Raw genomic sequence first — 25,668 nt, forward strand, 5'->3', positions numbered from 1 at the left:
CTATAGAGACATGGGGGACAGATGCAGTGCGAATTTCTAATTTCCCATCCATTGGCAAAGGTTATGCTTAAATAGGGTTAGAGATTTACTCTGCTTTATACGGATGGTGAGCCTGTTCCAGAGCATGGGGATCCTCTTTGAGACATCTGCCTCTCCAACATGTCTTATTTGGGTCAGAAGCAAAATATAAATTCTTAATGGTTCTGATGCTGTTCATTTTGTGGATGTGAAAAGGTCCAGCAGAGCTGGATCCGAAGATGCCTTGTATGATAGGCATATATTGCCTATCAGTAACCTGTAGGTGACAAGAGTATACATATAGGGCTTTCAGACAATCCATATAGGACAACGTGTTTATACCCTGGATTCTCCTGATAAGGAACTTTTGTGGACCTTCCAACTGTTCCATATGTTTGGTCTGTTACATGCCGAAGGCGGCATTATATTCGATGATGGGTTTAATAAGGGCCAAACAAAGTGGCGGTATGACTTCCTTGGACCTGGATGCTTTGCTCTTATTTATAAGTTGGGTGACACAGAATGATTTTCTTACTACTTTGGCCACATGTTCATCAAAAGCCAGATTACTGTCTGCATAAGTGCCCAGATCCCTGACTACTGGGTCAACTCTTAGGGGTGTATTTTCAACACAGTAGCCTGAGTGGCAGTTTTCCCAAAAGGCAGTGTAGTGCATTTCTTTGCATCAAGTTTGAGTCAGTGAACTTAGCACCAGACATTTGTCAGTGTTAGACCCTTTTGTAAGATGTTTGTGTCACAAGGGAACCTATGATGGCTCCCAGTTTGCAGTCATCTGTGAACTTGGTTACCCAAAGGCTCTTGATATGAACCTTCAACTCCATTTAGAAGATGTCAAATACGAGCAGTTCCAGCATGGAGCCCTGAGGTACCCTGCTGGTGACGGGTCTTGTACTGGTGGTGTTATCACCAATCCTGATTTCGTGGGTCTTCTTTGTGGGCAAGCTGTTAATCCCATGAGTTATGTAGGGATTTATGCCCAGTTCATTGAGTTTGTCAACTATCCAGAGTGGAATATTGTATCCAGGTAGGTGGGATGCTTCACCTCATCCATTGCCTTGGTGATCTTCTCAAAGAAGTCCACTAGGTTTAGTAAACATTTTCTTCCTTAACAAAGCCAAACTGGGTTGAGTCCACTGTGTTAAGGTTGCCAATGTCTTTGATCATTTCCATGATAGTTTGCTCCATGGGTTTACATATTAGACAACTCAGGCTAATAGGTGTGTAGTTTCCAGTGTCTGTTGATGGTCCACCCTTGTGAAGTGGGATATCCATTGCAGTCTTCAATATTCATGGTATAAATCCTGTTTTGAGGCTATAGTTGAAAAGTGACTCAAGTGGTCCTTATAGGTCATGTTTCCCGCTATTTAAAAGCCATCCTCGAGGCTCATTTAGGCTGTAATTTTGGCCTTAGCGAGCAATACCAGGACCTGCTCCTTGTTAATAGTTTAGAGGATTATGTTAGTTGACATTCCTTGGAGGAAGTGGGGGCGAAGTTTGTGCTGAATTGGTCAGCCAGCAAACTCACCATTTCATTCTGCTCAGTGAAGGTGGTATCATTGAGCACCAGTTTGCAACACCGATGTGTGCTGCCTTTGAGGTTTCGGACATAGCTGTAGAAAGCCTTGCAGTTGTCTTTAGCTTGTGAAGATATCTTGACCTTGTAAATAGCCATGTTGGACTTCAGCCAAACCAGAAATTAAGAGGACTAATTAATTAGAGAGCTCCTATAATTATAGGAGTTGTTCCTGATTTTAGTCATGACTTTTTTCCTTTTGTTATATACTCTTTTGGGCTTGTTTCCAGTAGGTACAGTAGCCTCTGTGGTTGTACAGGGTCTTTGTGAACAATTCCACATTGTTGTGAACTCTGGGTTCAGAGGGGCATTGGATTTTGATAAGCTATCACTTAATAGGGTATAGTTTGCTTTGGAATAATTCCAGCAATAAAACTGTTCTACTGATTTATGCCAACATAGAATTAGAAATAACTATTTTGTTGTCATGTTAAAGTTTATGGAAATTGCCCTTCACACATCCATGTCGCTGACCATTAGCTCAGTACTGAGAACTGGATGTGTTGCATTATAAGAATGATTGACTGCAGCTAATATTGAAGAGATATTTATTTATTTATTCCAGTTGTTGACCGGGGTGGTCCACTGGGCTCAAGAGCCTGTTTTCAGTGGAGGCCCAGGGAGAAAAGCTCCACAGAACAATGTTACAATTCAAATAGTGACAGTACAATAAAGTACAAGTAAAATAAAATAAAATACATAAACAAGATATAAGCAAAAAATATATTTGTTTTACAGAGAAAAATTGGGTGGAAGTTCCACAGACAGCTAGTAAAAGCTTTCAATATTTAAGCAGTTAATAATTAAGGAAATAGGATGGTTAAATGAGGATTGTCCTGGAGGAAGAGAGGCATATAGCAAAGGAGGATGCAAATAAGTTGGTTACATTAATGAAGAAGGACAGGGGAAAATTAGTAAGGTATGGAAGTTTAGCCAGGAGAGTCGGGGGATGAGAGCTTGGGTAGTGAAGAATAAAGAGAGCAGTTACATTTCCTTTGAGTTTGCAGGTAGTAATGGAGCTGTGTTTTGAAGGAGTGTAGGTTGTCACATGTCCTTAAAGTAGAGGGTAGGGCATTCCATTTTTTAGCTAGGGAATAGGAGAGTAGAAGTTGACCAGCAGGGCGCTTGGGTTTGTGGATGGAAATAAGGTTTTGGTGGGAAGATCTGAGGGGTCTGGGGGGTGTATAAGGTTGAAGAATATTGGATAGTGCGGGGCAGCGTGTGGGTTGGAATATTAGTTTGTGGGCAGAGACTATTTGGAGGTAGAGTAGTTGATTAGGGAGTTCAAGCCAATTTAGAGTTTGTAAGGAGGAGCAGTAATGGGAGAGGGAGTTAGTTTTGGTGGCGAATTTGGAGATTTTATTGTAGCAAACTTCTAGTTTGGAGGTTAGAGTGGAAGATAGATTTGTAAGCAGAGGAGCACCATATAGAAGAGATGGCAGGAGATAAGTAGTGGCCAAGGTGTGACGAGTAGAGGGTGAGAGGAATTGATTGTTTCTGTACAGTAGGCCGAGTTTTATGTGGGTTTTTTTTATGTTGAGTTGGATGTGGGTGTTGAATTTTAAGTGTTCGTCAATGGTGACACCTAGGAGTTTATGGAGGGAACAATATCAATGGTGGAGTTGTTTAGGCTAGTAATAATAAAAGAGTTTTTTTCAGTGGGGGTGGATTTAGAGTGAGAATAGGAGAATCTTAGTTTTGGTAGCATTAAGTGCAAGGTGGTTTTGATGCATCCATTTTTCAGTGGTTGAGAAGGCGGTTTGGGTTAGAGACTTGAGATCTGTAAAGTTGGAGGCATAGCAGATCAAAGTTGAGTCGTCTGCGTATTGGACGATTTTGGTATTGGGGATGGCTTTGTGGAAATCATTAATGAAGATGTTAAATAGTAGGGGGCCAAGTATGGACCCTTGGGGACCTCCTGTGGGGGTAGGGAGGAAGCTGGAGGAGGCTTGGCTCCATTTCATGGCTTGGGACCTGTCTGAAAGGTAGCTGGAAAACCAGGATAGAGTATTGGGGGAGATGTTGAGGTTTGATAGATGATTTAGCAGATGAGAGTGGGAGATGGTATCGAAAGCTTTAGATAAGTCTAATAGAATAGATGAAACAAAGTTGCCAGAGTCACAAGCTGAATTAACAGAGTGTAAGAAGGAGAGGAGGGCTGTATTAGTGTTATGTCCAGGGCAGAAGCCGTGTTGGGTGGGAGAGAGCAGCTGGTGTTTGGTTAGAAATGGCATGAGCTGCAGGTGAATGCATTTTTCAAGAATTTTGGAGATTGGTGAGAAGATAGCTACGGGGTGGAAGTTGGAGAAGTTACAGTTTTTGCCACCTTTATGGAGAGGGAGAATAAAAGCAAAGCGCCAAAGTTTGGGAACATAGGACTCAAGAAGAGATCTATTTATCAGGATGCTGATAGGGAGTGCAATACTGTCAAAGGCAGTTTTTAAGAAGGAGGGGATGCTGTCAGGGGCATTGGTGCAAGGTTTGAGTTTGGAGAAAAGTTTTTTTATAAGGAGGGTAGACACAGGTTTCAGTTCAAAGGTAGGGGTTGAAGGAGATGAGGCAAAGGAAGCATGGCTAGAGGGAGGTGGGGGAGAGTTGTTGGGGAAGGTTTTGGTTAGCTCAGCAATGGAAGAGGTAAAGAAGGTATTAAATAGGTTGGCAATTTCTTGGTCAGATTTGCTAGTGTCAGGGCAGGGGTTGTTAGTGGTACCAGGCTTAAGGAGAGAGTTAATGGAATTCCAGAATTGTTTAGGGTTTTTTGCATGAGTTGTTTGTAGGTGGTTGTAGTAGGACTTTTTATCCATTATGACTTGTTTTTTGGCTAGGTTTCGTAGTTGTTTGTATTTAAGTAGGAGATCTGGTTGTTTATGATGTAGATAGCATTTCCAAGATTTATCTCTTTGTTGCATTACTTTTTTGGTTTCTTTTGTTAGCCAAGGAGCAGTGTTGGCTTTGACTCTATTTGTTCGTATTGGGGCTAGTGAGTTTAGGACAGAAAGGAATTTGGAGTTGAAGAAATTGATGGTTTCGTCTAGGGGTAAGGTTTTTAGTTGGTTCCAGTTGATATATTTAAGGGAGTCAGAGAAGGTGGAGGGGTTAAAGTTAGTTAAGTTTCGAGTATGTAAGAGTTTGTGTGAGAAAGAGGAAGTGGTTCTGTGGGTGAAGGCAGGTAGGTGGTCTCCTAGTGGGTTGGGAGAGACACCAGATGAAGTGGTTCTGTTAGGGTGGGACACCAGGATCCAGTCTAGGATGGAGCCTGTGAGGTTAGTTTTGTTAGGTCTGGTTGTAGAGTTAATAAGTTGAGTAAAATTGAAGAGATTAATAGATAAGGTGGGATTATGGTTGCTGATTTTTGCCAGTCTATATTGACGTCTCCCATTATAAAGGTTTCATATTTAATGTTTAAGGAGGTCCAAGAGAGGATGTCTTCTAGGGTTTTGGTGTTGTTTCCAGGAGGAATATAAAGGGAGATGATGCAGATGCTTTTATGGTCATTTCATTTTAGAATGCCTGATATTAGTTCTGCGTTACTGAAGGTAGGGATGGGGATTGGGAAGGGAGTGATGGATAAGTGATTGGAGTAGATTAATGCTACACCACCACCTCTTTTATTTTGGCGGTCACATCGGAGAGAGTGGAAACCAGGGGGAAGGAATTCAGTGTCTGTTATGTGAGGTTTTAACCATGTTTCTGAGATGGCTAGTATGTCTGGTGAGTTATTGTTGAGCCAGACATGGAGGAGAGTGATTTTATTGGCTAAGCTTTGGGCGTTGATGGTGAGGAATGTTAGGTATTTACAGTTAGGTTTTTTATTGGAGCTAAGGTAACTTGTTTGGGAACTGTTTGGTCCAGGGTTGGGATGAATATCGCCTGCTAAGCTAAGGTAGGAGAGAAGGTGGATAAGTTTCGTAGGAGTGTGTTAGGTTAGGAATGGGTGTGAGGGGGAGGGTTTAAGTTTGTAGTATTTGGTTTGGATTTGGAAGAGTTTTAGTGTTGAGAGCAAGGTGGGGTGTAAGGGGATTAAAGAAGGGGAGATATTGTGGAAATGGTTTGTGGGGTAGGCAGCTGGTAGTTGATATTGAGAGTTTAGGTAGAGGTTGGTATACCAGGTAGTTTGGTAAAGAGGGATAAGATGAGTAGTAGGAGAGTTGTAAGGGCAGGGATAGTAGTGGGAGGAGAGAGCATTTTGGAAAGTCTTTTGATGAGAAGTAAACAATAAAATGTTTGTGTTTAGGATGATTTAGTTAAAGGATGTTGAGTGGGGAGGAGAATTGCTTGATGAGGTATGGTTGGTGTAGGGGCAGGTGTTTTGAGAGAAAGTGGGAGGAGTACTGTTGTGAGGGGATTGGGTGATGTGGGAGGCAGGGAGTATGGGTTGGCAATAAATGTAGGACCAGTGGGGGCAGGTGGGAATTGGGGGCAGGGTAGGGGAGCGGAGTGAGCCCGCAGGGCGAACGGAGTGGGTAGAGCTACAGAAGGAGTGAGCGCTTGTAGTGAGCACAAGGAGAACAATCAGTGGATAGCTGAGGTTAAGTTAAGTGAAGGAAAAGGGTAGAAGGTGTTAGTCTTGATAGTAGGGATATGGGGAGGGTAGCTGAGTTGGTACAGAGAAAGGTGATAGAGGAATGAAGTGGGACTATGACTTTACAAGCAAGGAGTCTATATTCATGTATGATGTATATGTAGACAGAATGCTAGATCTAGGATGGGGTGCCACTTAGTGGCCAAAGGATGTATAGCTACAATAGATTCCTTTAGGAGGTAGCTGGTCTTGGAAATAGAGGAGGACTTAAGGGATACTAGGTATTTATAGTGGTGTAGGAGGGAAGGTGGTCTAAGAAGAGAAATCGGAAGATTATGGCTGTTGGTCTCCCTAGCAGGAAGGTGTACTTTAAAACCTACAAAAGTTTATACAGTGCAGCTTTTATTGACAGAAGTTATAAAACACATACTATCTTCCTTTTTATTGTCCTTGTGAGGCTATTTCTCAGGGCAAGATATGAATCACTTCCTTAGTTTAGGGTGAAGATGGCTGTTATGAGATGGGATGAGGTAGCTGGCCAACAGGACAGGGCAGTTCCACAATGTTAGTGCCTTACGAACAGGCAGGGCAACTGGTTGCATAAAGGGAGAGAGAGAGAGACAAAGGGGTTAAATACGTAGAATGTTAAGCACAGTCATTAGGAAGCATAATACACAATACTAGGCCAAACACAAGGTAAAATAGGTCTCTATTCAACATATAATGAGGTTCACTAAAAAATAAACATAGCATGGGTAGTTTCATTTAAATAGGGCAGATAATGCAGTTACAATCTAGCAATTACATGTAGCAATAACACTAGGATTCTAAAAACATTGCAAATCAGTTAGCATGCTACATATAAAATTGGAGGAACAGGGTCTATAGCCTGAGTGTGGTTGATGCGACCTCTATTCATGCAAGGGTCATTATGTCCTAAAGGATAATCTGTTGTTGAACCAAATACAGATGGTAGCATCACCTAAAACAGTAGTGTGAGAACAGAAGTCCACATATATAATGGTAGAAACAATTCAATGCTGTGCTACTATAGCCTTGTTGATATAAAAGTAAGGAATTATATAGCGTCCCCTCTTGTGGTAATATAATTAAAAGCATGGTTGCATGCTAAATACAAGCGCTACCAAAGCATAGTGTTTACTACAAAAATCTCAAATGTTAAATACAAGTGCTACCAAAAATCTCAAATGTTAAATACAAGCGCTACCAAAGCGTAGCATTTACTACATAAATTTCAAATGGCCGACTCAATAAAGTGACCGTTTGACCATTTAGGAGGTGGCGTCGGTTAATTACTCAGTACTGCGTGCAGCACTCGGTCACAGATAGTCGGTGCCATCGGCTGTTATCACCAAAACACTCTATGTTCCCTGGGTTGATGCAAGCCCCTACAAAAATCGCCTATGGAGCCATTTAAGGTTAAAAACGGCTTCAGCGTGTGACCTTAGCTATGCTATGTTAGAATGTTGAAAGACAGCTTCAGCGTGTACCTTTAAGTATTCCTTACAACAACAGAGTGAATAGCTGGAGTGTCTTATTTTAAATGCTAAGATCATACAGAAAACCCATATACAATAAGCCGGTACTAGCAGTTGATTCTCCAGTACGCTTGTAGAAGCGTGTCAGCTACAAGAAGTATTAAGTTACACTAGCTACTAAAGATACACTTTTTAACCAAATTACAGTTCACATTGATGTTGCAGTTATGTATAATAAAGCTTTCCTAACATCAAGCATATTGCAGGGGAATTTGACATTATTTAGCTAAAAAACATACTGAAAAACACATACACAGTACGCCGGTACTGGCGCAAAACAAACTCCGATGCGCTTTAGAAGCTTATCAGTTACAATATTAGGTTTCACCTTCTAACACACTTGTTAGTGAGCTATGTATCTAGCAGCAGGTAGCAAAAAAAAAAACTCTTTGTACAGTCGTGTGTCAGGCAATAGACAGACTTAAAGCATGTTACACAGTCACCAATTTTACAGACACTGCAAGCAAAACATTTACAACATCTCTTTGAGCTTTAAGCTTGTTTGGTAGTGCGTTGCAAAAGCACGTGCAACAAACAGTTATACTTTTTAGTAAGGAAAACACTGGTACCAAGACCTGTTCTGCTTGATATATCCGCAAACTGACTTTTCATATACAGTAAGCCAACATTGTAAAAACAGTAAATAAGGCTGGGGGTTCATTAAGAACCCTACCAATTGCATTAAGAGCTGCATTAAAAAGGCTTTTAGATGACTTGGGTGTCACCTGCAAACTCAAGTTAAAAGAGCTTTTTTCCCCACAGGAAAATATATCTGTAACTGGATCTATTCCTGAGTTTGACCACTCAGACTACCATCTCAGCCAGCGGATGCCTCAGTATTGTGCGTCTCATGGCATTTATTATCCTCATGGTACTTCTTTTAGGATTGCAATTGAGAAAAATCCAATGGTACCTGAAATCTTTATGGTTCCAGTATCAGCACCCCCCTGACATTCATTTCAGATTCCAGGTTTTTGATTTGTGAAAGTGAGATTTTGTGATGGAGACATCAAATTTCTCAGAATCCAGGTCTCCCATTCTCCTCTCATGCTCCAGTACAATCAGTCACAACAGATGTCTCTAATTTTGCTTGGGAAGTAATGTATATGGGAATAAAAGTGTAGGGTCTTTGAAAGAAAGAATATAGTCAAAAACGCATAAACATAAAAACAGATGTTAGCTCTAATAAATACTGTCTACTGTCTCAACCATCATTCCTAGGACATCTACAAGTGTTTAAAGACAACACCACAGTGATATGGTACATAAACAAGCAATGGGAAAACAGATCTTACTTGCTGTGCAGACTAGCCATGGTAGCCATTACAAGCATTTTACACATCACCAAAGCAAACTTGTGTTGCAGGCCAACTGAGCAGGACCAGGACACACTTTCCTTAATGGAAACTGAATCAGGGGGTATTCCAAGAATTGATTGAATTGTGGGGAGCACAATATTAGATCTGCTTGCCTCCACTTACAAAAGTCAGTTAATGAAATTCTGCTCCAGGCCTCCATGCAAGAAGACGTGGAAGACAGATGTATTTTCTTTTTCTTGGACAGGAATGTTCCTATATGCTTTTCCACTAATATCCAGGGTCATCCTGAAGATTCAGAATGACTCCCCAAAGATCACTGTGGGGACTTCTGACCCAGGCAATAGTGGTTCTCCCCCTTTTTTTGGAAATGGCAAGGGGCAACTACCCCAAGCTTCCTTACAGACTGGATTTACTTATGCAAGCAACTACATCTGACTGGCTGGATGACAGAATTTTTAATACCTTTTTTAGGCAGGTATTAATGAAGGCAAGAAAGACTGCTACTAGAAAATCATATATTAGTAAATGAGAAAGGTTTTCTAGTTGGTTTTAAAAAAAGAACCAGCGCCCATTGAAGGCTAGTGTTTCTTGAGGTCTACAGTATTTTTATGAGTTATTATCCTGTGACCTGCCTTTATCCTCCATCAAGGTTTGTCAGCCATTTCAACATGTCTGCCCATGGATTCATCTCTTTGATTGTAACCGCATGTGAAAATATTTTCAAAAGGGAGTTGCATAAAAATCCTCTTTAAGAAACAGGTGGCTCCTCCTTGGGACCTTAATTTTATATTAATTTGCACTAAGTTAGTCCAGTTATGCCAGTGGCTTCTTTTCAGTAGAGACTTGAAGTGGCATTTAGACTAACTTATGAAAATTTGGCCAAGGCACCCGGGAACTTCCTCCACTCTTTTGAATAAATGCCATATGTTCAGGGAGATGGGGCCTTGGTTGAATATCTCATTTGAAGAATACTGCAGCTGCAGTGTCACTAAAGGAGAATTAATACAAATACCTGTTGTGGGAATGGAACCCACAGCCTTTTGCACTAAAGTAAAAAAATAGCTCTTGCTCTATTTGAACCAGTTTGTGACATTCCCTACTATCCTGGGTCAGTAACTAAGGAACTTCAATCCTCACTACTGACTCCAATGTGAGACCGGCACTTAAACAGGAGTAATGTTTCACAATTTCCCCTAAGAGCATAACAGGAATATGCTCTTTAACCTGGGAATGGACTGTTTACTTCTGTCCACCCCTTATGTACTGGGTCAACTCTTTGGGGTGTCTTTTCAACAGAGTAATTAGCATGAGTGGCAGTTTTCCCAAAAACACTGTAGTGAATTTCTTGGCATCGAACTGGGACATTCCAGAGCAGTGTGTCTCAGTTTAAGACCTCTGATACACTCATGCTTAAATAAATTGAATCTCACACATCCAAATGCTTCTGGGAAAGCCTGACACAGATTTCCAGCTGTGTCCATTCCACCAAATGATACAATAAAACCCACCACCAATCAGAACGTCTACATGTCTTTTCAAAGGGGTGTCCAGTTATTAAAATCAGATATCAAAAAAAATTGTAGCATTTGACCTAAAGCATCCAGGCTTTCGGAGTGGCCCAGGAATTATCAAAACAGATATAAGCACTCTTGAATTGCTAAAGAATACACTAATTGACTAGCCACTATGTAAGATAATAAAATATTTAATAAGCAAAATGATTACAAATATAAAACAGTAATTTTAATAAACAATCAGAATTCAATCATCAGGAAAATGAAATTAATACTGAAGGATAGAAATCCAACATTTAGAAAAACTAATTAGCTATAATTTCCTCTCTAACTGAAGAACACTGTCCCTGATCTAAACTAAATATTGCAACAGAGCAAAGGCAGGCTTACAGTTCTTGCTGAGTCCTTTGGGTATCCACTGCTCAGTACAACTGTGAACTGTGTATACAACTGCGAGTCTTCAGCAGGCTCTTTTATAAACTAGGTAAACTGTCTTAACTGTTCCAGTTCTTATTTTCATTTCATTCTTTGAAAATCAACAAACAGCTGATTTGAAAGTTCCTTCCTGTCTTCAGTCTCTGAAAAGTAAACACAGAGCAACTGGAAAAATGCATCTGTAGATCAGTTGACTCTGACACAGCATGCATTTAGAATCTCCTTTACAAACGTGCAGTTAGACATGTAAAATCACACTGTTCAATTTTTAAAACATCCTGTACAAACAGAGTTTTAATCAACATACAGGAACTTATACCATAGCTAATCATGCTGGCATATATTATACAGGTTAATCTTAAATGATGTACAAAACTTCAGCCAGACATGCTAGCACAGATGACAGTGTCTAATTTCATCACACAGCTTATCATTATCAGACTGTCTCAAGGTTCCTAACCTGGAAATAGTCTTATGAATTGCTCTGATCTCAGCAAGAAGGGCATCTGAATTGCAACCTCTCATGATGGGTCAACTTTATCTCATTTTCTACAAAGATAAGGTTTCCTTAAGAACCAATCCTTCATTTATGCATAAAGTGGTATCCAAGTTTACTTAACGGCAAATTATCCATTTCCCTATTTTCTTTCCACAGCCTAGAGTCAAGGGAGAAAGGATACTCCATACCATGGAAGTCCACAGATAACTTATGTGCTACCTTGACAGAGCAGCATATTTTATAACTTCTGATCAGCTGTTTATTTCTTATGAAGGTAAGAAAAAAGATAACCTCTGTCAAAACAGACTATTTCAAAATGGTTGTCTCATATTATTACTTTTTGTTATATCTACCACAACAGAACAATTTCAGGCAGGGTCAAGGTTCAGTCTACCAAGGGACTTGGCCTCAGCTGCCACTTTTTAGAAAGGGTTGGATTCTAAAATCAGCAATTGGTGTCTTTTGCTCAATTTTTATAAAGCACTATAAACTAGATTCCTTCTCCAGGTCTAAGACAGGCTTTGCTTGGAGCATTCTACAGAGACTCTTTGACCCTCATTCTTCACCCACACAGTCATGTTAAGCTACAGTAATCTAGCCATAAAGCTAAGGGTACTGCAGCGATGATCCATGTGAAGAACATAGTACAATTGTGTAAGTGAAATTATCATAACAGTAGATGTTTGAATGATCACTGCTGTAGTAGCCACTTCCTCCATCCATTCCCCTTATTTTTGTATGTTTTTTAGACCAGGGTGTGTACATTTATTGTCATATTCCTACCATTGTCTTCTTGGAGCTTTAGCCTTCCTCCATCTGTTGGTATGAAAGCTCCGAAGGGCGTGGCGGCCAAACCTGAATTTTAGTCAGTTCAGCCTAAACTAACTAATGGTTTGAATGTGTGGAAGGTGTCCTGATGCTTTGGAAACTAGCTGACTGTTTTATCCTTAGCAGTACATTACCCATATAGATTAGGCTACGACAACAGTGAACCTTCATAGAAAGTTTACTTATACAATTATACATTTTCATAGAGAAGATCAAAATGAGATGTTCAGGTATTACCAGGGAGAAAGAGTAACAAGGGAGGTGGAGCAATTGGAAGAAATGTTCTGTAATAATGCATTTTAGGAGCTGAAGGAGGTTTTTTTTTCTTAATTTTCTGCATTCCCTTACTGATTTAAACCACTTGTTTATTGGCCATTTTTTTCTTTTTCTGTGGCCTCACACCAAACAATTAGTATAGCTTTCATAAATACTAGTGTCTCTGTGGCAAGCAAGTTACTGCTGCAGATGTGTATATTGTTTACTTTGTCTTAAGCCTATTCATGATACAGAAAATAATTTTGCAGTTTATGGGGTGCTAAATATGCCATATGTAGATGTCTCAAAGCACTCAGAAATATTTAATGACAGAATGCTGTCAGTGCTTATAGGTAGAATTACTCATCTTCAAATCTTTGCCTTTACATGTCTACAAGAAAGAGTCAGACATTCCAAAGAAAAGGATAAAAAAATAGGAACTCTAAAAAATATAGTTGTCTTTCGAATATTCACTTCTTTTAAAATCTAACATGCAGAAACCAGCAACAAAGGCAAATTTACAGCCAACTCTGCTGGCATTTCCACCACTAGTCAGTACAGACCTCAAAAAATAGGAGTAGGTCTAGAAATCCCAAGACACCAGAACTTGTGTTCTCCTATGCAGTGGCTTCCCCTTTCTGGGAACCACAGAGGAACTGGCTTGGTTTGCTACAGTTTTTGCTAGCAAAATACCTAACATTGTACTTCCTGTGGTTGATTATGACTTATGTGATAGTGATTATGACTTACCTGATAGTGGCTAGCAAGATATTAGCCACTTTATTGACCTTTAAGCATCATGTTGTAAATGTGGACCAGCCAGCATTTTTTCCTTCACCTTACACCTGACATCTGTCCCTGACTTCAGACATGTCTGCTACACTGATGTGAATCCCTCTGGCACCAATGCTTGGACAAGGAAGTGGGTGTTACTTCACTATCAGATAACCTTAAACTTTGGGAAATTCTGAAACTTTTACAGGAGCAGAGGGATGGCCCTTAGATGCTGTTCATCCCTGCAAAGAGGTTGTAAAAGGTCTGTTCTGTCACTAAACAGTTTTTAGTGGTTGTTTTGCTTATAATGGATACATTTAATGATCTTATTCAATAAAATTTGGAGGAAACACAGTAGCACCTGGTTAAAAAAGTCCCCAATGGATTGGTTGGTCTTAGCAGAGATGCTTTAGCCAAACACACACACACACACACACATACACATATGCTTTTTTGTGTGTATTGTGGACTATCTAGTAAGGTCTGTGCTTGTCCAAACCCTGTCCATGAACCTATTGAAGTATTGTGTCTAGACAATGTACTTAACAGACACAACTTCTTTCTGAAGCAGTACAGTTTGCAGACAGCATAACTGACAGTAAGTCTAAGGACATGCTCAAGACCCAGGTTATCACAGCCCATTCTGGTGGGGGGTCCTTCATGGTCCAAATAACTTATGATCTTTTAGATGTAGCAGCCAGCTTGTGGGAATCTTCAATGAGATGTGTTGACACTGTTATTTGTTTTAAACCCCTTCACTAAGGACACCAGAGTATTCTTGATTAACTCCCCATTCATGGAACCCCTGCTGTATGGGCTAAAGATTGATGACTCACTGAAGCCCATAAAAGAGAAAGACCAGTAACTCTACCACCCACACTGAGCCTTCTAATAGTCTCAATGAAGGCAATGGAAACTTTGCACCGGAACCCTAATCAGCAGGCCTATCTGGCTAGCTCTAACAAAGCTTGATGGACCAGAGGCTGGTGTCCTCTTCCTCTGCACTTTTAGAATAGCCATAATCTACTTCAGGATGGCCACCATCATTCCTGACTCCATGAGTGACCACCTCTTTTAGGAGGATGTCACTAAGATGTTCCTTGCATATGTCAGTGTGGTCTGCCATTGATATGTCGTGTGTGCAAGGGAGGTGTTTTTTGTTCCTTTACAATCTTCATATCCCTGTACTGGCCAGATGGCCCACTGTGGCAACCAGACGTGATGAGGAAATAAGTGCAAAATCTCCTCACAGTTAGAGTTCCCAGTTAGACCTTAAAGATAACACAGGATGTGGATTTATTTCCACTTTATGGATCTGTAATCAGTTTTGAATGTAACAACCTCAACACTTCCATCCTCAAAGAGTTTTTCCTCATTTACGCCCTTCAGCCAATGCTGTCTTCTGTTGAGAGGAGATTGGATGCACTCTTTGGATCTTTAAGGCGCATGGCTGTATTTCAAAAAGAGATTTGAAGAGGTTACGCCATGTCTAAACAGGAACTGACCAATTTCCCAACTCTTCAGCCTCATGTATGCATCCAGGATACTGGCAATGGCTTTAAGACTGCAGAAGTTTCAGTTGTTTCTCAGTCTGGATAATTGGACCCTAGTGACCCATAGCAGGGGTAGTCTGATTTGGTAAATGATTGCTTTAGGCCTTCCAGTCACTGGGTGCACAATGAACTATACAGAATCTTATATGTCACCATTGTACATCTTTTTCAGGAGCTGGGGTCACCTTGTGTATAAACTCTTTGCTTTCCCAGCTACCTCAAAGTGGTGAAATTACTATCCCTGACCCTTTCTCTAGCAGTAGGATTAGGGGTACTCTGACTTTACTTTGTCTTAAAGGTACAGAGTAATCCTTATTGCCTTTTCCCTTGGTGTCAGACTTTACTGGCCAGTTGCCTCAGACCCAGAATTATTTATTTATTTATTTTATTTTACATTTGTTGACCGGGCTAGTCTAACTGAATATATGTCCATTTTCAGTAGAGGCCCGGGGAGAAAAGCCCCCAGACATATGCAAAAATACAATGTAAAAAGAAGTACAGTAAAGATACATACAAACTGAAATATAGAAAGTAGTAGCAGTTAGGAAATAAAACTAAATAGAAACATTTTTTTTTTTTTGGTAATAGCAATAGATAAACATTTTTATAACAATATTATTCTGATTGTTGTGCTCTAGCATAGAAAGTTGTGGTTCCTGGTGCTACAAGATCATTTTATTGTTTCCAGTCTTTTATCTCCCATGTTGCAAATATCTGTTGACTTGTAGCTTGGGCAGATTTTACCATAAACTTCCTTTTCTGAAAATAGCTGCATTTTTTTATAGTTCCATTATTGGCTTATCCCTTACTGTTCTAAGATAGGATAGTCTAAAGTCTTTTCAGAAACCATCCACTCAAAAGACATGCGGTAAGTGCACCTCTGTGTCCATCTGGACCTTTTCCAAGGTAGCAGATCTTTTTATCCTTCCTGACTTTTGTTTTTTTTTTTAAATCCTATAGTATCTATCCAAGCATTTTGATCCAGGTGTTAAGTCTTTGCTCCATTAAACTCCATTTGGTAGCTGTCATGGTGGTTAAGAATCTGAACCTTACAATCCTTTTCAGGACATTCTTTAGAGATCCTATCCATTTGTGAGACATTTACTTTTTTGCCAGAGAGAAGCTTGTGGTTCCCATGTTTGAGCTGGCATCATCATCAGATCTTAAGTATTTGTCTTGAAAGACTTTGTTTTTAGTGCAGGTTGCTTCAGTAAGACACATGTTTAAAATCACAGGTCTTATCATTTGCTTGTCTTTGATTTTTCATAAGGTTAAGGTCTGCGTGTATACACATCCTTAGCATATGTTATGCTGACCATAGCCAGTGAATTCAGTCCATCTGTACAACTATTTTCACCCACCCCCACACACCCCCACCCCACAGTGCTGAAGCCATGGTGAGCAGCTTCTTTTTACTGTGGGCCTTGGAAGGATATGCTTATTGTAAATGTTTTGTGAAAGAGCAGGGCTGAGGTGGAAAATAATTCATAAATGGGAGTCATCAAAAGGGAAAACTACCCTTTTGTGCAATAAACTAAACACTGATTATATTATTGGGAGGGAGGTGAACTTTACCATCCACAGAATTCTGTTCATGAACTCATGTCATTCACAGCTGTGCTGTACAACTGCACACCTTTTTAGACAGTTGAAATACTTTGTAAATGGAGCTAACATTTATAGGAAAGATCACTAGTTGTTGACTTCTGCTATGGCAGGAAGAGGGAAAAAGGCTCCTTTCCAAGTGACTGTTAAACTGAAGTTTTTTTTTTCTTTTTACATACAGGGTAGCAGTTGCAGCCTGTCAGAGTAGTCTTTATCTCTACTGCCTTCTCCAGAGATCTTCCGTGAATAAAGTTTTGCAGCAAATACTAGAACTTTGTGTTATATCTTCATGAGACTTGTAGACTCAAGTTACTTCTGTGATGACCCTCCACTGGACCAGTAATCAAGGAGCCTCAATGCTCATCACTGGCACCAGTGGAAGACGTACACTGGGAGGATAACAGGCACACACATTATTTCCAGATGCAGCTCTTTGCATCAAGTGCAATTTCCCTTAGAGCACACAGAGACCACAGTCATCCTGGGGAGGGTTTCTCCCTCTTTCTCCAGATCCCCAGTAAGACTCCCCACTGGCACAGCAATAGAGTTGAGATCTCAGCTGAGTGGCCAATCCAAGACCTCCAGCACCATCTCTGTCCAACCAGTGCTTCATGTCCCTGCCCAAGTAGCTTTCACACACACACTTTGATATTTGAGTCACACACACACACACACACACACACACACACACACACACACACACACACACACACACACACCTGGGAAAGGCTGGCACAGGTTTACTAGCTATGCCTCCTTTTGCCCAGACTATAAGGTAGTTATCACTGCCACCAGCCAACTCCTTATCATCTACTTCTACTTTAAGGCCCTTAACAAAGGGTGTCCAATCTTACTGTGTAATATTAATATTGATACAAATGGTAGTTTGACCAAGAACAAGGCTATTAGGAGTGGCCCACACAATGTCACCAAATAAATATGCAAGTACTCTCAAAACTTAGATATGTCTTACAAAGATCAGCCACAATGAAAAGTTTAAATATATTTAATAATAAATAATAAAAGAACAAGAAAATACTCAGTATATAATCACAGTGACATCAGAGTTCAAAATCAAAGGACATATTTAAAGCAGCATTGCAGGGCAGTCTCAAGTAAATAAAGAAAAATATCTAAACTAAGCTTTACTATATTCCTGACTTTATATAAGAGAGTTACTATACCCTAGAAAATTACTTGCAAAGCAAGGCAGATGTTATGGTGAATGGTTCTTGTCAGATCCAAGATTGAATACAGAATGCACTGTCTCTCTAAGAGACTTTTCAAGTTAATATCTCAAATATGACAGCTGGGATAGCTTGCATATTGACATAATTTGTTGTCAACTGTCTCTATCCCAGGTGAAACCCCCACTGCTGGAAGCTTGGCACCATTTAGCATCTACCTGTGAAAATACCTAGACCTCAGATCTTTGGCAGATGCTGGAAATCATACAATAATTGTATTCCTTCACATTCAAAACTAGTAATTATTTCACCCTTGAGACAATACAACATCTCCCTAGTTTTAGACATTGTGTCTGTTTGCTGCATTGAAACTGAAAGACACCATGGGCCGGATTCTCAAAAGGTTGCACGGAGTGTTAGAGTAGTGTATGACATCACACAGGCAAGATGTCTGCCGTGTGATCCAGGAACAGCCTGTAGTGGCGTGCACAAGAGCTGCTAAAGCTAGTCTTGCACGAACAGCATCATGGTATGCAAATTACCTCATTTGCTGGTGAAAGCCATGCAAATGAGGTAAATTTGAGATCCAGCAAACACTAACCTGTCCGTGGAAGATTAGTGTTACCCGCAGAAATGTACTCCGTTGATAACAGAGTACATTTCTGCAAATAGCTAAACAGAGCCAAATATAAGGCCATTGGCAGTGCAAAATGTTTAAAAACATAACAATTTTACTTCCCCCCCGATCTCTGATGTTTAAGCATAGCGCAACACCGCGCAAACGTGCGGCGGTTAAAAAAACAAAAAAATTATTTCAAAAAAGCTAAAAATAGGCATTTTCACCAAAAAGCTTATTCTGCCATGCAGGTGAATGGCAGGCTGAAGACAACATGGCTCCTGACTAGTGGTTGCTAAGGGGGGGAACTCAGTGTGAGAGATGTAATCATGCATTACTAGGAAATCCTATGCAAATGAGGATAAGGATAGCGAATCCCAATTTTCCCCAGCATGTGAGGCATGTCCCAAGAGTGTAAGATTTGGAGTAGGTGAGTATAAGACTAGAATATAGGTGACATCATTAGGGTGTGTGTCAGACAGGCTGAAGCTAATTGGAGCACAGTGGCTCGTGTTTGCCCTGAGTTGCTCAGGATTGCAAAAGAGACATGTCTACAGTTGTCCTGTTTGAAAACCTCAAACCCAAGGTGCACACTGTTATAAGATAGGAAACTCCTTGCAAACATGCACACTGCGTGTGCGCGTGTTGGTGTGCATTGGCACTCGTTTGCGCGGCGCTTCCCCCGGGCCAAAACAGAAAGGCAAAAGGAAGAAAAAGAAGTAGTAGGAAGTTAACCAAGGAGAACTAGCAGAACTGCCAGGTGAAATATATCAGAATCAGCCAATTACACAGGCAGCAGATTAGCCCATTCCAGCACTTTAAACTCTGCAAACACCATTCCCTCCTGTTTTTTCTCACGAACTCTGCAACACTGCAGTATACAAAGAGGGAAAGCTTAAAAAGCTTAAGTCAGACAAAATGTTAGGGGCTGCTTTTGCTATCATAAACCAACATGTGCAAGGGGCTGAGGGTGCTGATGTTGTGAATGCTGCTGAGCAACCCACAGTGAGGAGATGGAGAAGAGTGTACAGACCCAGGGTAACCTTCCAGGGGCTAAATGAGCTGGAGATAGTGGAGTGCTATAGGGTGGACAGAGACCTCCTACAGCAAATTGTTGAGCTGTGCCAGCCACACCTCACACACACAACCACCAGAGGGGAACCCATCCCAGTGGATACCAAGGTATGTGTTGGCCTAAGAATACTAGCTACAGGTACCTTCCAAAGACCAACTGGTGATATTATGGGGATTTCACAGGCATAAGCATCCAGGGTACTCCACCAGTTCCTGGATGCCATGTCAGCACATGTCGGTGACCAAATATATTTCCACACTTCCTGTGAAGCATGGCCAGCAATATGCGTCCTTTCCACCAAATAGCAGAATACCTTGAGGTAGTGAGTGCAATAGACCCCATGCACATACGCATCAAAGCACCACCTGGTGAGCGGGGTAGGGTCTACATCAACCGCAAGGGCTTCCCCTCCATCAACTGCCAGTTCGTGTGCAATGCCCAGGTCATAATAATGAATGTGTGTGCTGGATGCCCTAGAAGCTATCACAATTCCCACATTTGGCATCTGACCCAGCTGTACCAGTCATTTGCCAATGGGGACATTCCCTACGGTCACCTAGTAGGGGATGCTGGATATGCACTGGAGCCATGGCTAATGACACCCATCAGAAATGCACACACACCTGAACAAGAACTCCATAATGAGGCACACGCACAAACAAGAATCATAATAGGGCGTGTGTTTGAGATGCACAAGTCACGGTTCCGGTGTCTGGACACATCTGGTGGAGCCTTGTAGTACTCACCAACTACATGTACCCAAATTGTTATGGTATGTGCCATGCTACACAATATGATCCTGCAGAAACAGCTGCAGCAGGAACAGCATGGGGCAGGGCCAAACAGCCCCCCACCATTGCCAAGGCCTGCACAGGCACAGCATGACTCAGAGGAGGAACAACCTGAGCCTGCCCCAGTAGGAAGAAGGAGGCATGCCCAGTATGCCCTGGTCTTGGCAAAGAGGCAACGCATAGCACATTCACTGACTCAGTAGGAACCCTGGAAATGACACCTCTCTCTGACTCGCACATACAGTAAAAGGGATGCCTAACTTGACACTACCTGTTTTCAAACATGTATAGGGAGTGTACTATGTGCATCCGACATAGGCAGCCCTGCAGCACCACCCTCAATACTGACACAGACACAACTTAAGTCACTCACACATACCAGTTGGGGGGGGTCACATACCTAACAGTCACAGCCAGCAGGACAGTTGTAGACAAATACAAACACAAACAAATGCTGTATCATGCCCTCTGAAGAGGCATATGGGTAACCTCCTCCCAGGCCTATGCAGACAGATAACAGCAGGCCAGGCAGTGTGATGTGGGTTGGGTAGGCTATGAAGTCACAAACTAAAATGTGTGTAATTGGAAACTAAGGTCTGTAGTACAGTGGTATGCCTCAAGCCAGTACAATAGGCAACAGTACAGACTGAAATGGAGTACCTGACATAGCAGTGCAGGCCTAGCAAATGTGTATAAGTGTCAAGAGTACCCCTCATCCTATATACACCCACAGTAACAATCAGGTGTGCCCCCCCAGGTAGAAATGTACAAATAATAGCTATCCCCCCTGTATGTAGAAATGTTGATAAGTCTATGCAAATTGACTCATGGAAGCCCTGCAGGCACAGCGTGCTTCCTGTCAATGTACAACACAAAGGTGAGCCCTGAAGTAAAAACCAACAAGATTTTTCACACATCATCATCATCATCCTCTTTCGGCTTTTCCCGTTAGGGGTCGCCACAGCGGATCATCTCTTTCCATTTCTTCCTATCCTCTGCATCTTGCTCTGTCACACCAACCGCCTGCATGTCCTCTCTCACCACGTCCATAAAGCTTATCTTAGGCCTTCCTCTTTTCCTCTTACCTGGCAGCTCCATCCTTAGCATATTTTTCCCAATATACCCATCATCCCTCCTCAGCACATGTCCAAACCAACGCAATCTCGTCTCTCTTGCTTTGTCTCCAAACTTTCCAACATGAGCTGACCCTCTAATATACTGATTCCTAAGCCTATCCATCCTAGTCACACCGAATGCAAATCTTAACATCTTTAACTCTGCCACATCCAGCTCTGACTCCTGCCTTTTTGTCAATGCCACTGTCTCCAACCCATATAATATAGCTGGTCTCACTACCCTCTTGTAGACCTTCCCTTTCACTCTTACTGGTACCCGTCTGTCACAAATCACTCCTGACACTCTTCTCCACCCATTCCACCCTGCCTGTACTCTCTTCTTCACCTCTCTTCCACATTCACTATTACTCTGAACTGTTGATCCCAAGTACTTAAACTCGTCCACCTTTACCAACTCTACTCCCTGCATCCTCAACATTCCTCTACCCTCCCTCTCATTTACACACATATATTCTGTCTTAGCCCTGCTGACCTTCATTCCTCTGCTCTCTAGAGCATATCTCCACCTCTCCAGAGTCTCCTCAACCTGATTCCTACTTTCACTACAGATCACAATGTCATCTGCAAACATCATAGTCCATGGGGCCTCCTGTCTGATCTCATCTGTCAACCTGTCCATCACCACTGCAAATAAGAAAGGACTCAGAGCTGATCCTTGATGTAATCCCACCTCTACCTTAAACGGATCTGCCACTCCCACTGCAGTCCTCACCACTGTCACTCTACCCTCGTACATATCCTGTACCACTCTTACATACTTTTCTGCCACTCCTGACTTCCTCATACAATACCACAACTCTTCTCTAGGCACCCTGTCATATGCTTTCTCCAAGTCTACAAAGACACAATGCAACTCCTTCTGACCTTCTCTGTATTTCTCCAATAACACTCTCAGAGCAAACATTGCATCTGTAGTGCTCTTTCCTGGCATGAAACCATACTGCTGATCACTAATCATCACCTCCCTTCTTAACCTAGCTTCTACTACTCTTTCCCATAACTTCAAGCTGTGACTGATCAGTTTTATCCCTCTGTAGTTACTGCAGCTCTGCACATCACCCTTATTCTTAAAGATAGGTACCAAAACACTTTTTCTCCACTCCTCAGGCATCCTCTGACTTTCCAAAATTTCATTAAACAATCTAGTTAGAAATTCCACTGCCATTTCTCCTAAGCACCTCCATGCTTCCATTGGTATGTCATCTGGGCCAACAGCCTTTCCATTCTTCATCCTCTTCATAGCTGCCCTTACTTCCTCCTTGCTAATCTGTTTCACTTCCTGATTCACTATCCCCACATCATCCAACCTTCTCTCTCTCTCATTCTCTTCATTCATCAGCCTCTCAAAATACTCTTTCCATCTACTCAACACACTCTCCTCTCTTGTGAGTACCTTTCCCTCACTATCCTTTATCACCCTTACTTGCTGCACATCTTTCCCAGCTCTGTCCCTCTGTCTAGCTAATCGGTACAGGTCCTTTTCTCCCTCTTTAGTGTCCAGTCTCACATACAACTCTCCATATGCCTTATCCTTAGCTTTTGCCACCTCTCTCTTTGCCATGTGCCTCATCTCCTTATACTCATGTCTACTTTCTTCATCTCTTTGACAATCCCACTTCTTCTTCACCAGCCTCTTCCTCTGTATACTCTCCTGTACTTCCTCATTCCACCACCAGGTCTCCTTGTCCTCCTTCCTCTGTCCAGATGTCACACCAAGCACCTTTCTAGCAGTCACCCTTACTAGTTCTGCTGTAGTTACCCAGCTATTCGGTAATATGCCCATAGTGGGCATGCTCACACACTTAAACAAACGAAGCAAATGTCAGTCAACAACATACTGAAAGGTCATACTGAACTTGCTCACACTCTTACACAAATGAAGCAAATTTCAGTCAACAACATACTGAATGGTCATACTGGGCATGCTCACACACTTGGGCCATGTCTGAGTACAGCAGTGGGCCACAGATATCTGACAGTTGCAGTTCTTACTCCAGACACATGTCACTATTCACCAATCCTGCCTAGCGCACACAGTGATATGAAAACAGACCCATATAATATATTGGACCCCTGTCATAATCAAACTATGTAATACAAGTACTTAAGTTGTTCAAAGAAAGTTAAAATCCAAAGAAGATCAATAAATCTCCGATCAGTATCATCAAGAAACAATGAGCACTCCTAACATTATCCAAGCCAAGCTCTGCCAAAAATATTGCCAAAGATTCCATAGAGAATCATGAAGCTTTCTTTAGCTATGTCATAAATATCAATGTAAACTCATATATGTTCTGAGTTAGTGTAAAGTGTAAATGAATACATGTACATGACTGACATTGCCAGAATCTTGTCAGACAGGTTCATACATATGTAACCCCCCTCTCACTGACAAAAGGGCCCATTACCATACCTGGAGATTGTGAAAATCCAGAAATCACACATACAATGGTTAAACAGCTCTATCCAAACCTAAAAACACTGTGTCTATGGGGTGACATGGTGTCCCTGGCTGTGTCATATGTGAACTCCAAAACAAACAGACCCTGCACCTGAACAGTCTGTTGAGACTCACCCTCTGTACAGGATATGAAACTGTGGAATGGGTTACAGCAATGTTTGGCACACTCCACAAGTGTTGGGGCACAACAGACCATGGGAACTATTGTCTTATAAGCCTAAGTCTGATCTGCAAGCCATGGAGTCCATCATTATGGAACTCAAACAGAGCTATTGGGAGCCTACAAACATCAAACACTACCCATTTTGGTTTGGTCAGGGGCAGATCATGGTCCCTAAACCTGCTAGACAGTTTGCAAGGCAGTTACCCAGGACACACATCAATGAAATGAGCTCTGCACGGCCTGCATAGACCTTGAAAAGCCCTTTTCCAACATCCCACACACACGTCGTATCCACAAAATCAACAATCTGTGCATAAACATGTATGTCATCTGATGGATTGCCAACTGGGGCACAGATAGATCCCACAAGGTAAGAATTGTGGTCTCCCTGTTGGACTGTAAGCTGGTAACAACTGCTGTCCCCCATGGCTCAGTCATGGGACCCCTCCTGTCTGGTGTATACTTTTCAGAAGTGCAGTCAAACACATGAGGGCTATGGTTAGTTGGTTTGTGGATGACTGCAAGAAGGTTGTCATAACCGATGTTTGGGACAACAGAGACATCCTTAAAAAGAGTCTCAGTCAGACAGATGTGGTGTCAAAATTATGGCCTCGAGCTACAGTCATACAAATACCACATAGGTGCCAACACCCTAAATATGGAGGTAATAATAAGGGATCTATGGACACATGTGGATAGTCATCTCTACTTTCACAAACACATTCACAAAGTGTTTAGAGAATCATGCTATGTGTCCCCACTAATTGCCAAAGTCTTAGCATGTAGGTCAAAGAAAGTTCCCTCTACTCATCAGTCATCAGACCCATCAAAGAGTACCACGACACACTTGCAATGTATCTGACTAGGCACCTTCAGCAGCTGGAAAAACCACTGAAGTACCTCAACAAGAGGATTACTGGTCTCAAACAGTTGCCCCATGCAACAAGACTAAAGTAACTCAATCTGTACTCTGTTGCATACTGTCTACTCTGGCGATCTCTGCCCAACATACAGGTCCATGTCCAATGCAGAACTGATGTACATGCTCTATCTGAAGTAAACCCAAGCTCACTGTGCCACATGCTCTAGGGATATAATCATCACAACAATAAATAGAACATGTTGGAGGGATACATTACTAACTCACAGACTTCCCTTGCTTTGGAACGGGCTCCCAACCTACATTAAGCTGAGTCCCTCACTGACACTCTTCCGATGGAGCCTTGATGAGTGTATGTGAAACTGAACTTTCACACCATGGATCACTTCATTAGCTCTACTACACAGAGGCATAGGGAACTAACCCCAGGTGTGGTGATAGCTGCACACTCTGGTCATACTAATATATGTCTTCAGGCAGCCTATTACCTACCTATGTACCTATATATGTAGGGGGAACACAGTATAATAAGCCAAAGATGGATGGGCAGAGATGTGTGTAAGAGGGTGACCATGACGAGGAGCCATCCAGGACTGTCCCACCCAGCACACATCCCAATGGCACAAAAGACATGAGGTGCACATCTCACCCACTGTAGATAATAGCCACCAGTATCTGTAAGCATTACAGTGTATGTGGTGCATGTGCCTGCTGTACAACATGACTGTACAATGAAGTACACATCTATTATCTGTAGACATGTACCTGTCACATAGGTTGATAGGTATGTAGTAGACTATCTTCACAAAGGCATATATTAGCCTAGGCAAGTTGTGCAGCTTTCACCACCCCATTGGTTAGTCTCCTAAGCCCTAGTTCTAATA

At 41.7% G+C, this 25,668-nt stretch overlaps 1 protein-coding gene across 1 annotated transcript in view; it reads left to right on the plus strand.

Annotated features, from left to right (window-relative positions):
- Positions 1-842: 842 nt before the first annotated feature.
- The window catches only part of CRTC3 (CREB regulated transcription coactivator 3), a 1,604,530-nt gene continuing 1,579,704 nt past the window's right edge, over positions 843-25,668 (plus strand). The window contains exon 1 of the mRNA XM_044063561.1: positions 843-1,063. Within this exon, the coding sequence (XP_043919496.1) occupies positions 843-1,063 (221 nt within the window). The remainder of the gene's footprint in view (positions 1,064-25,668) is intronic.

The sequence above is a fragment of the Protopterus annectens genome, chromosome 2.part1 (genome assembly GCF_019279795.1).
Source record: "Protopterus annectens isolate FY-2018-M chromosome 2.part1, PAN1.0, whole genome shotgun sequence".
Taxonomy (NCBI): domain Eukaryota; kingdom Metazoa; phylum Chordata; order Ceratodontiformes; family Protopteridae; genus Protopterus; species Protopterus annectens.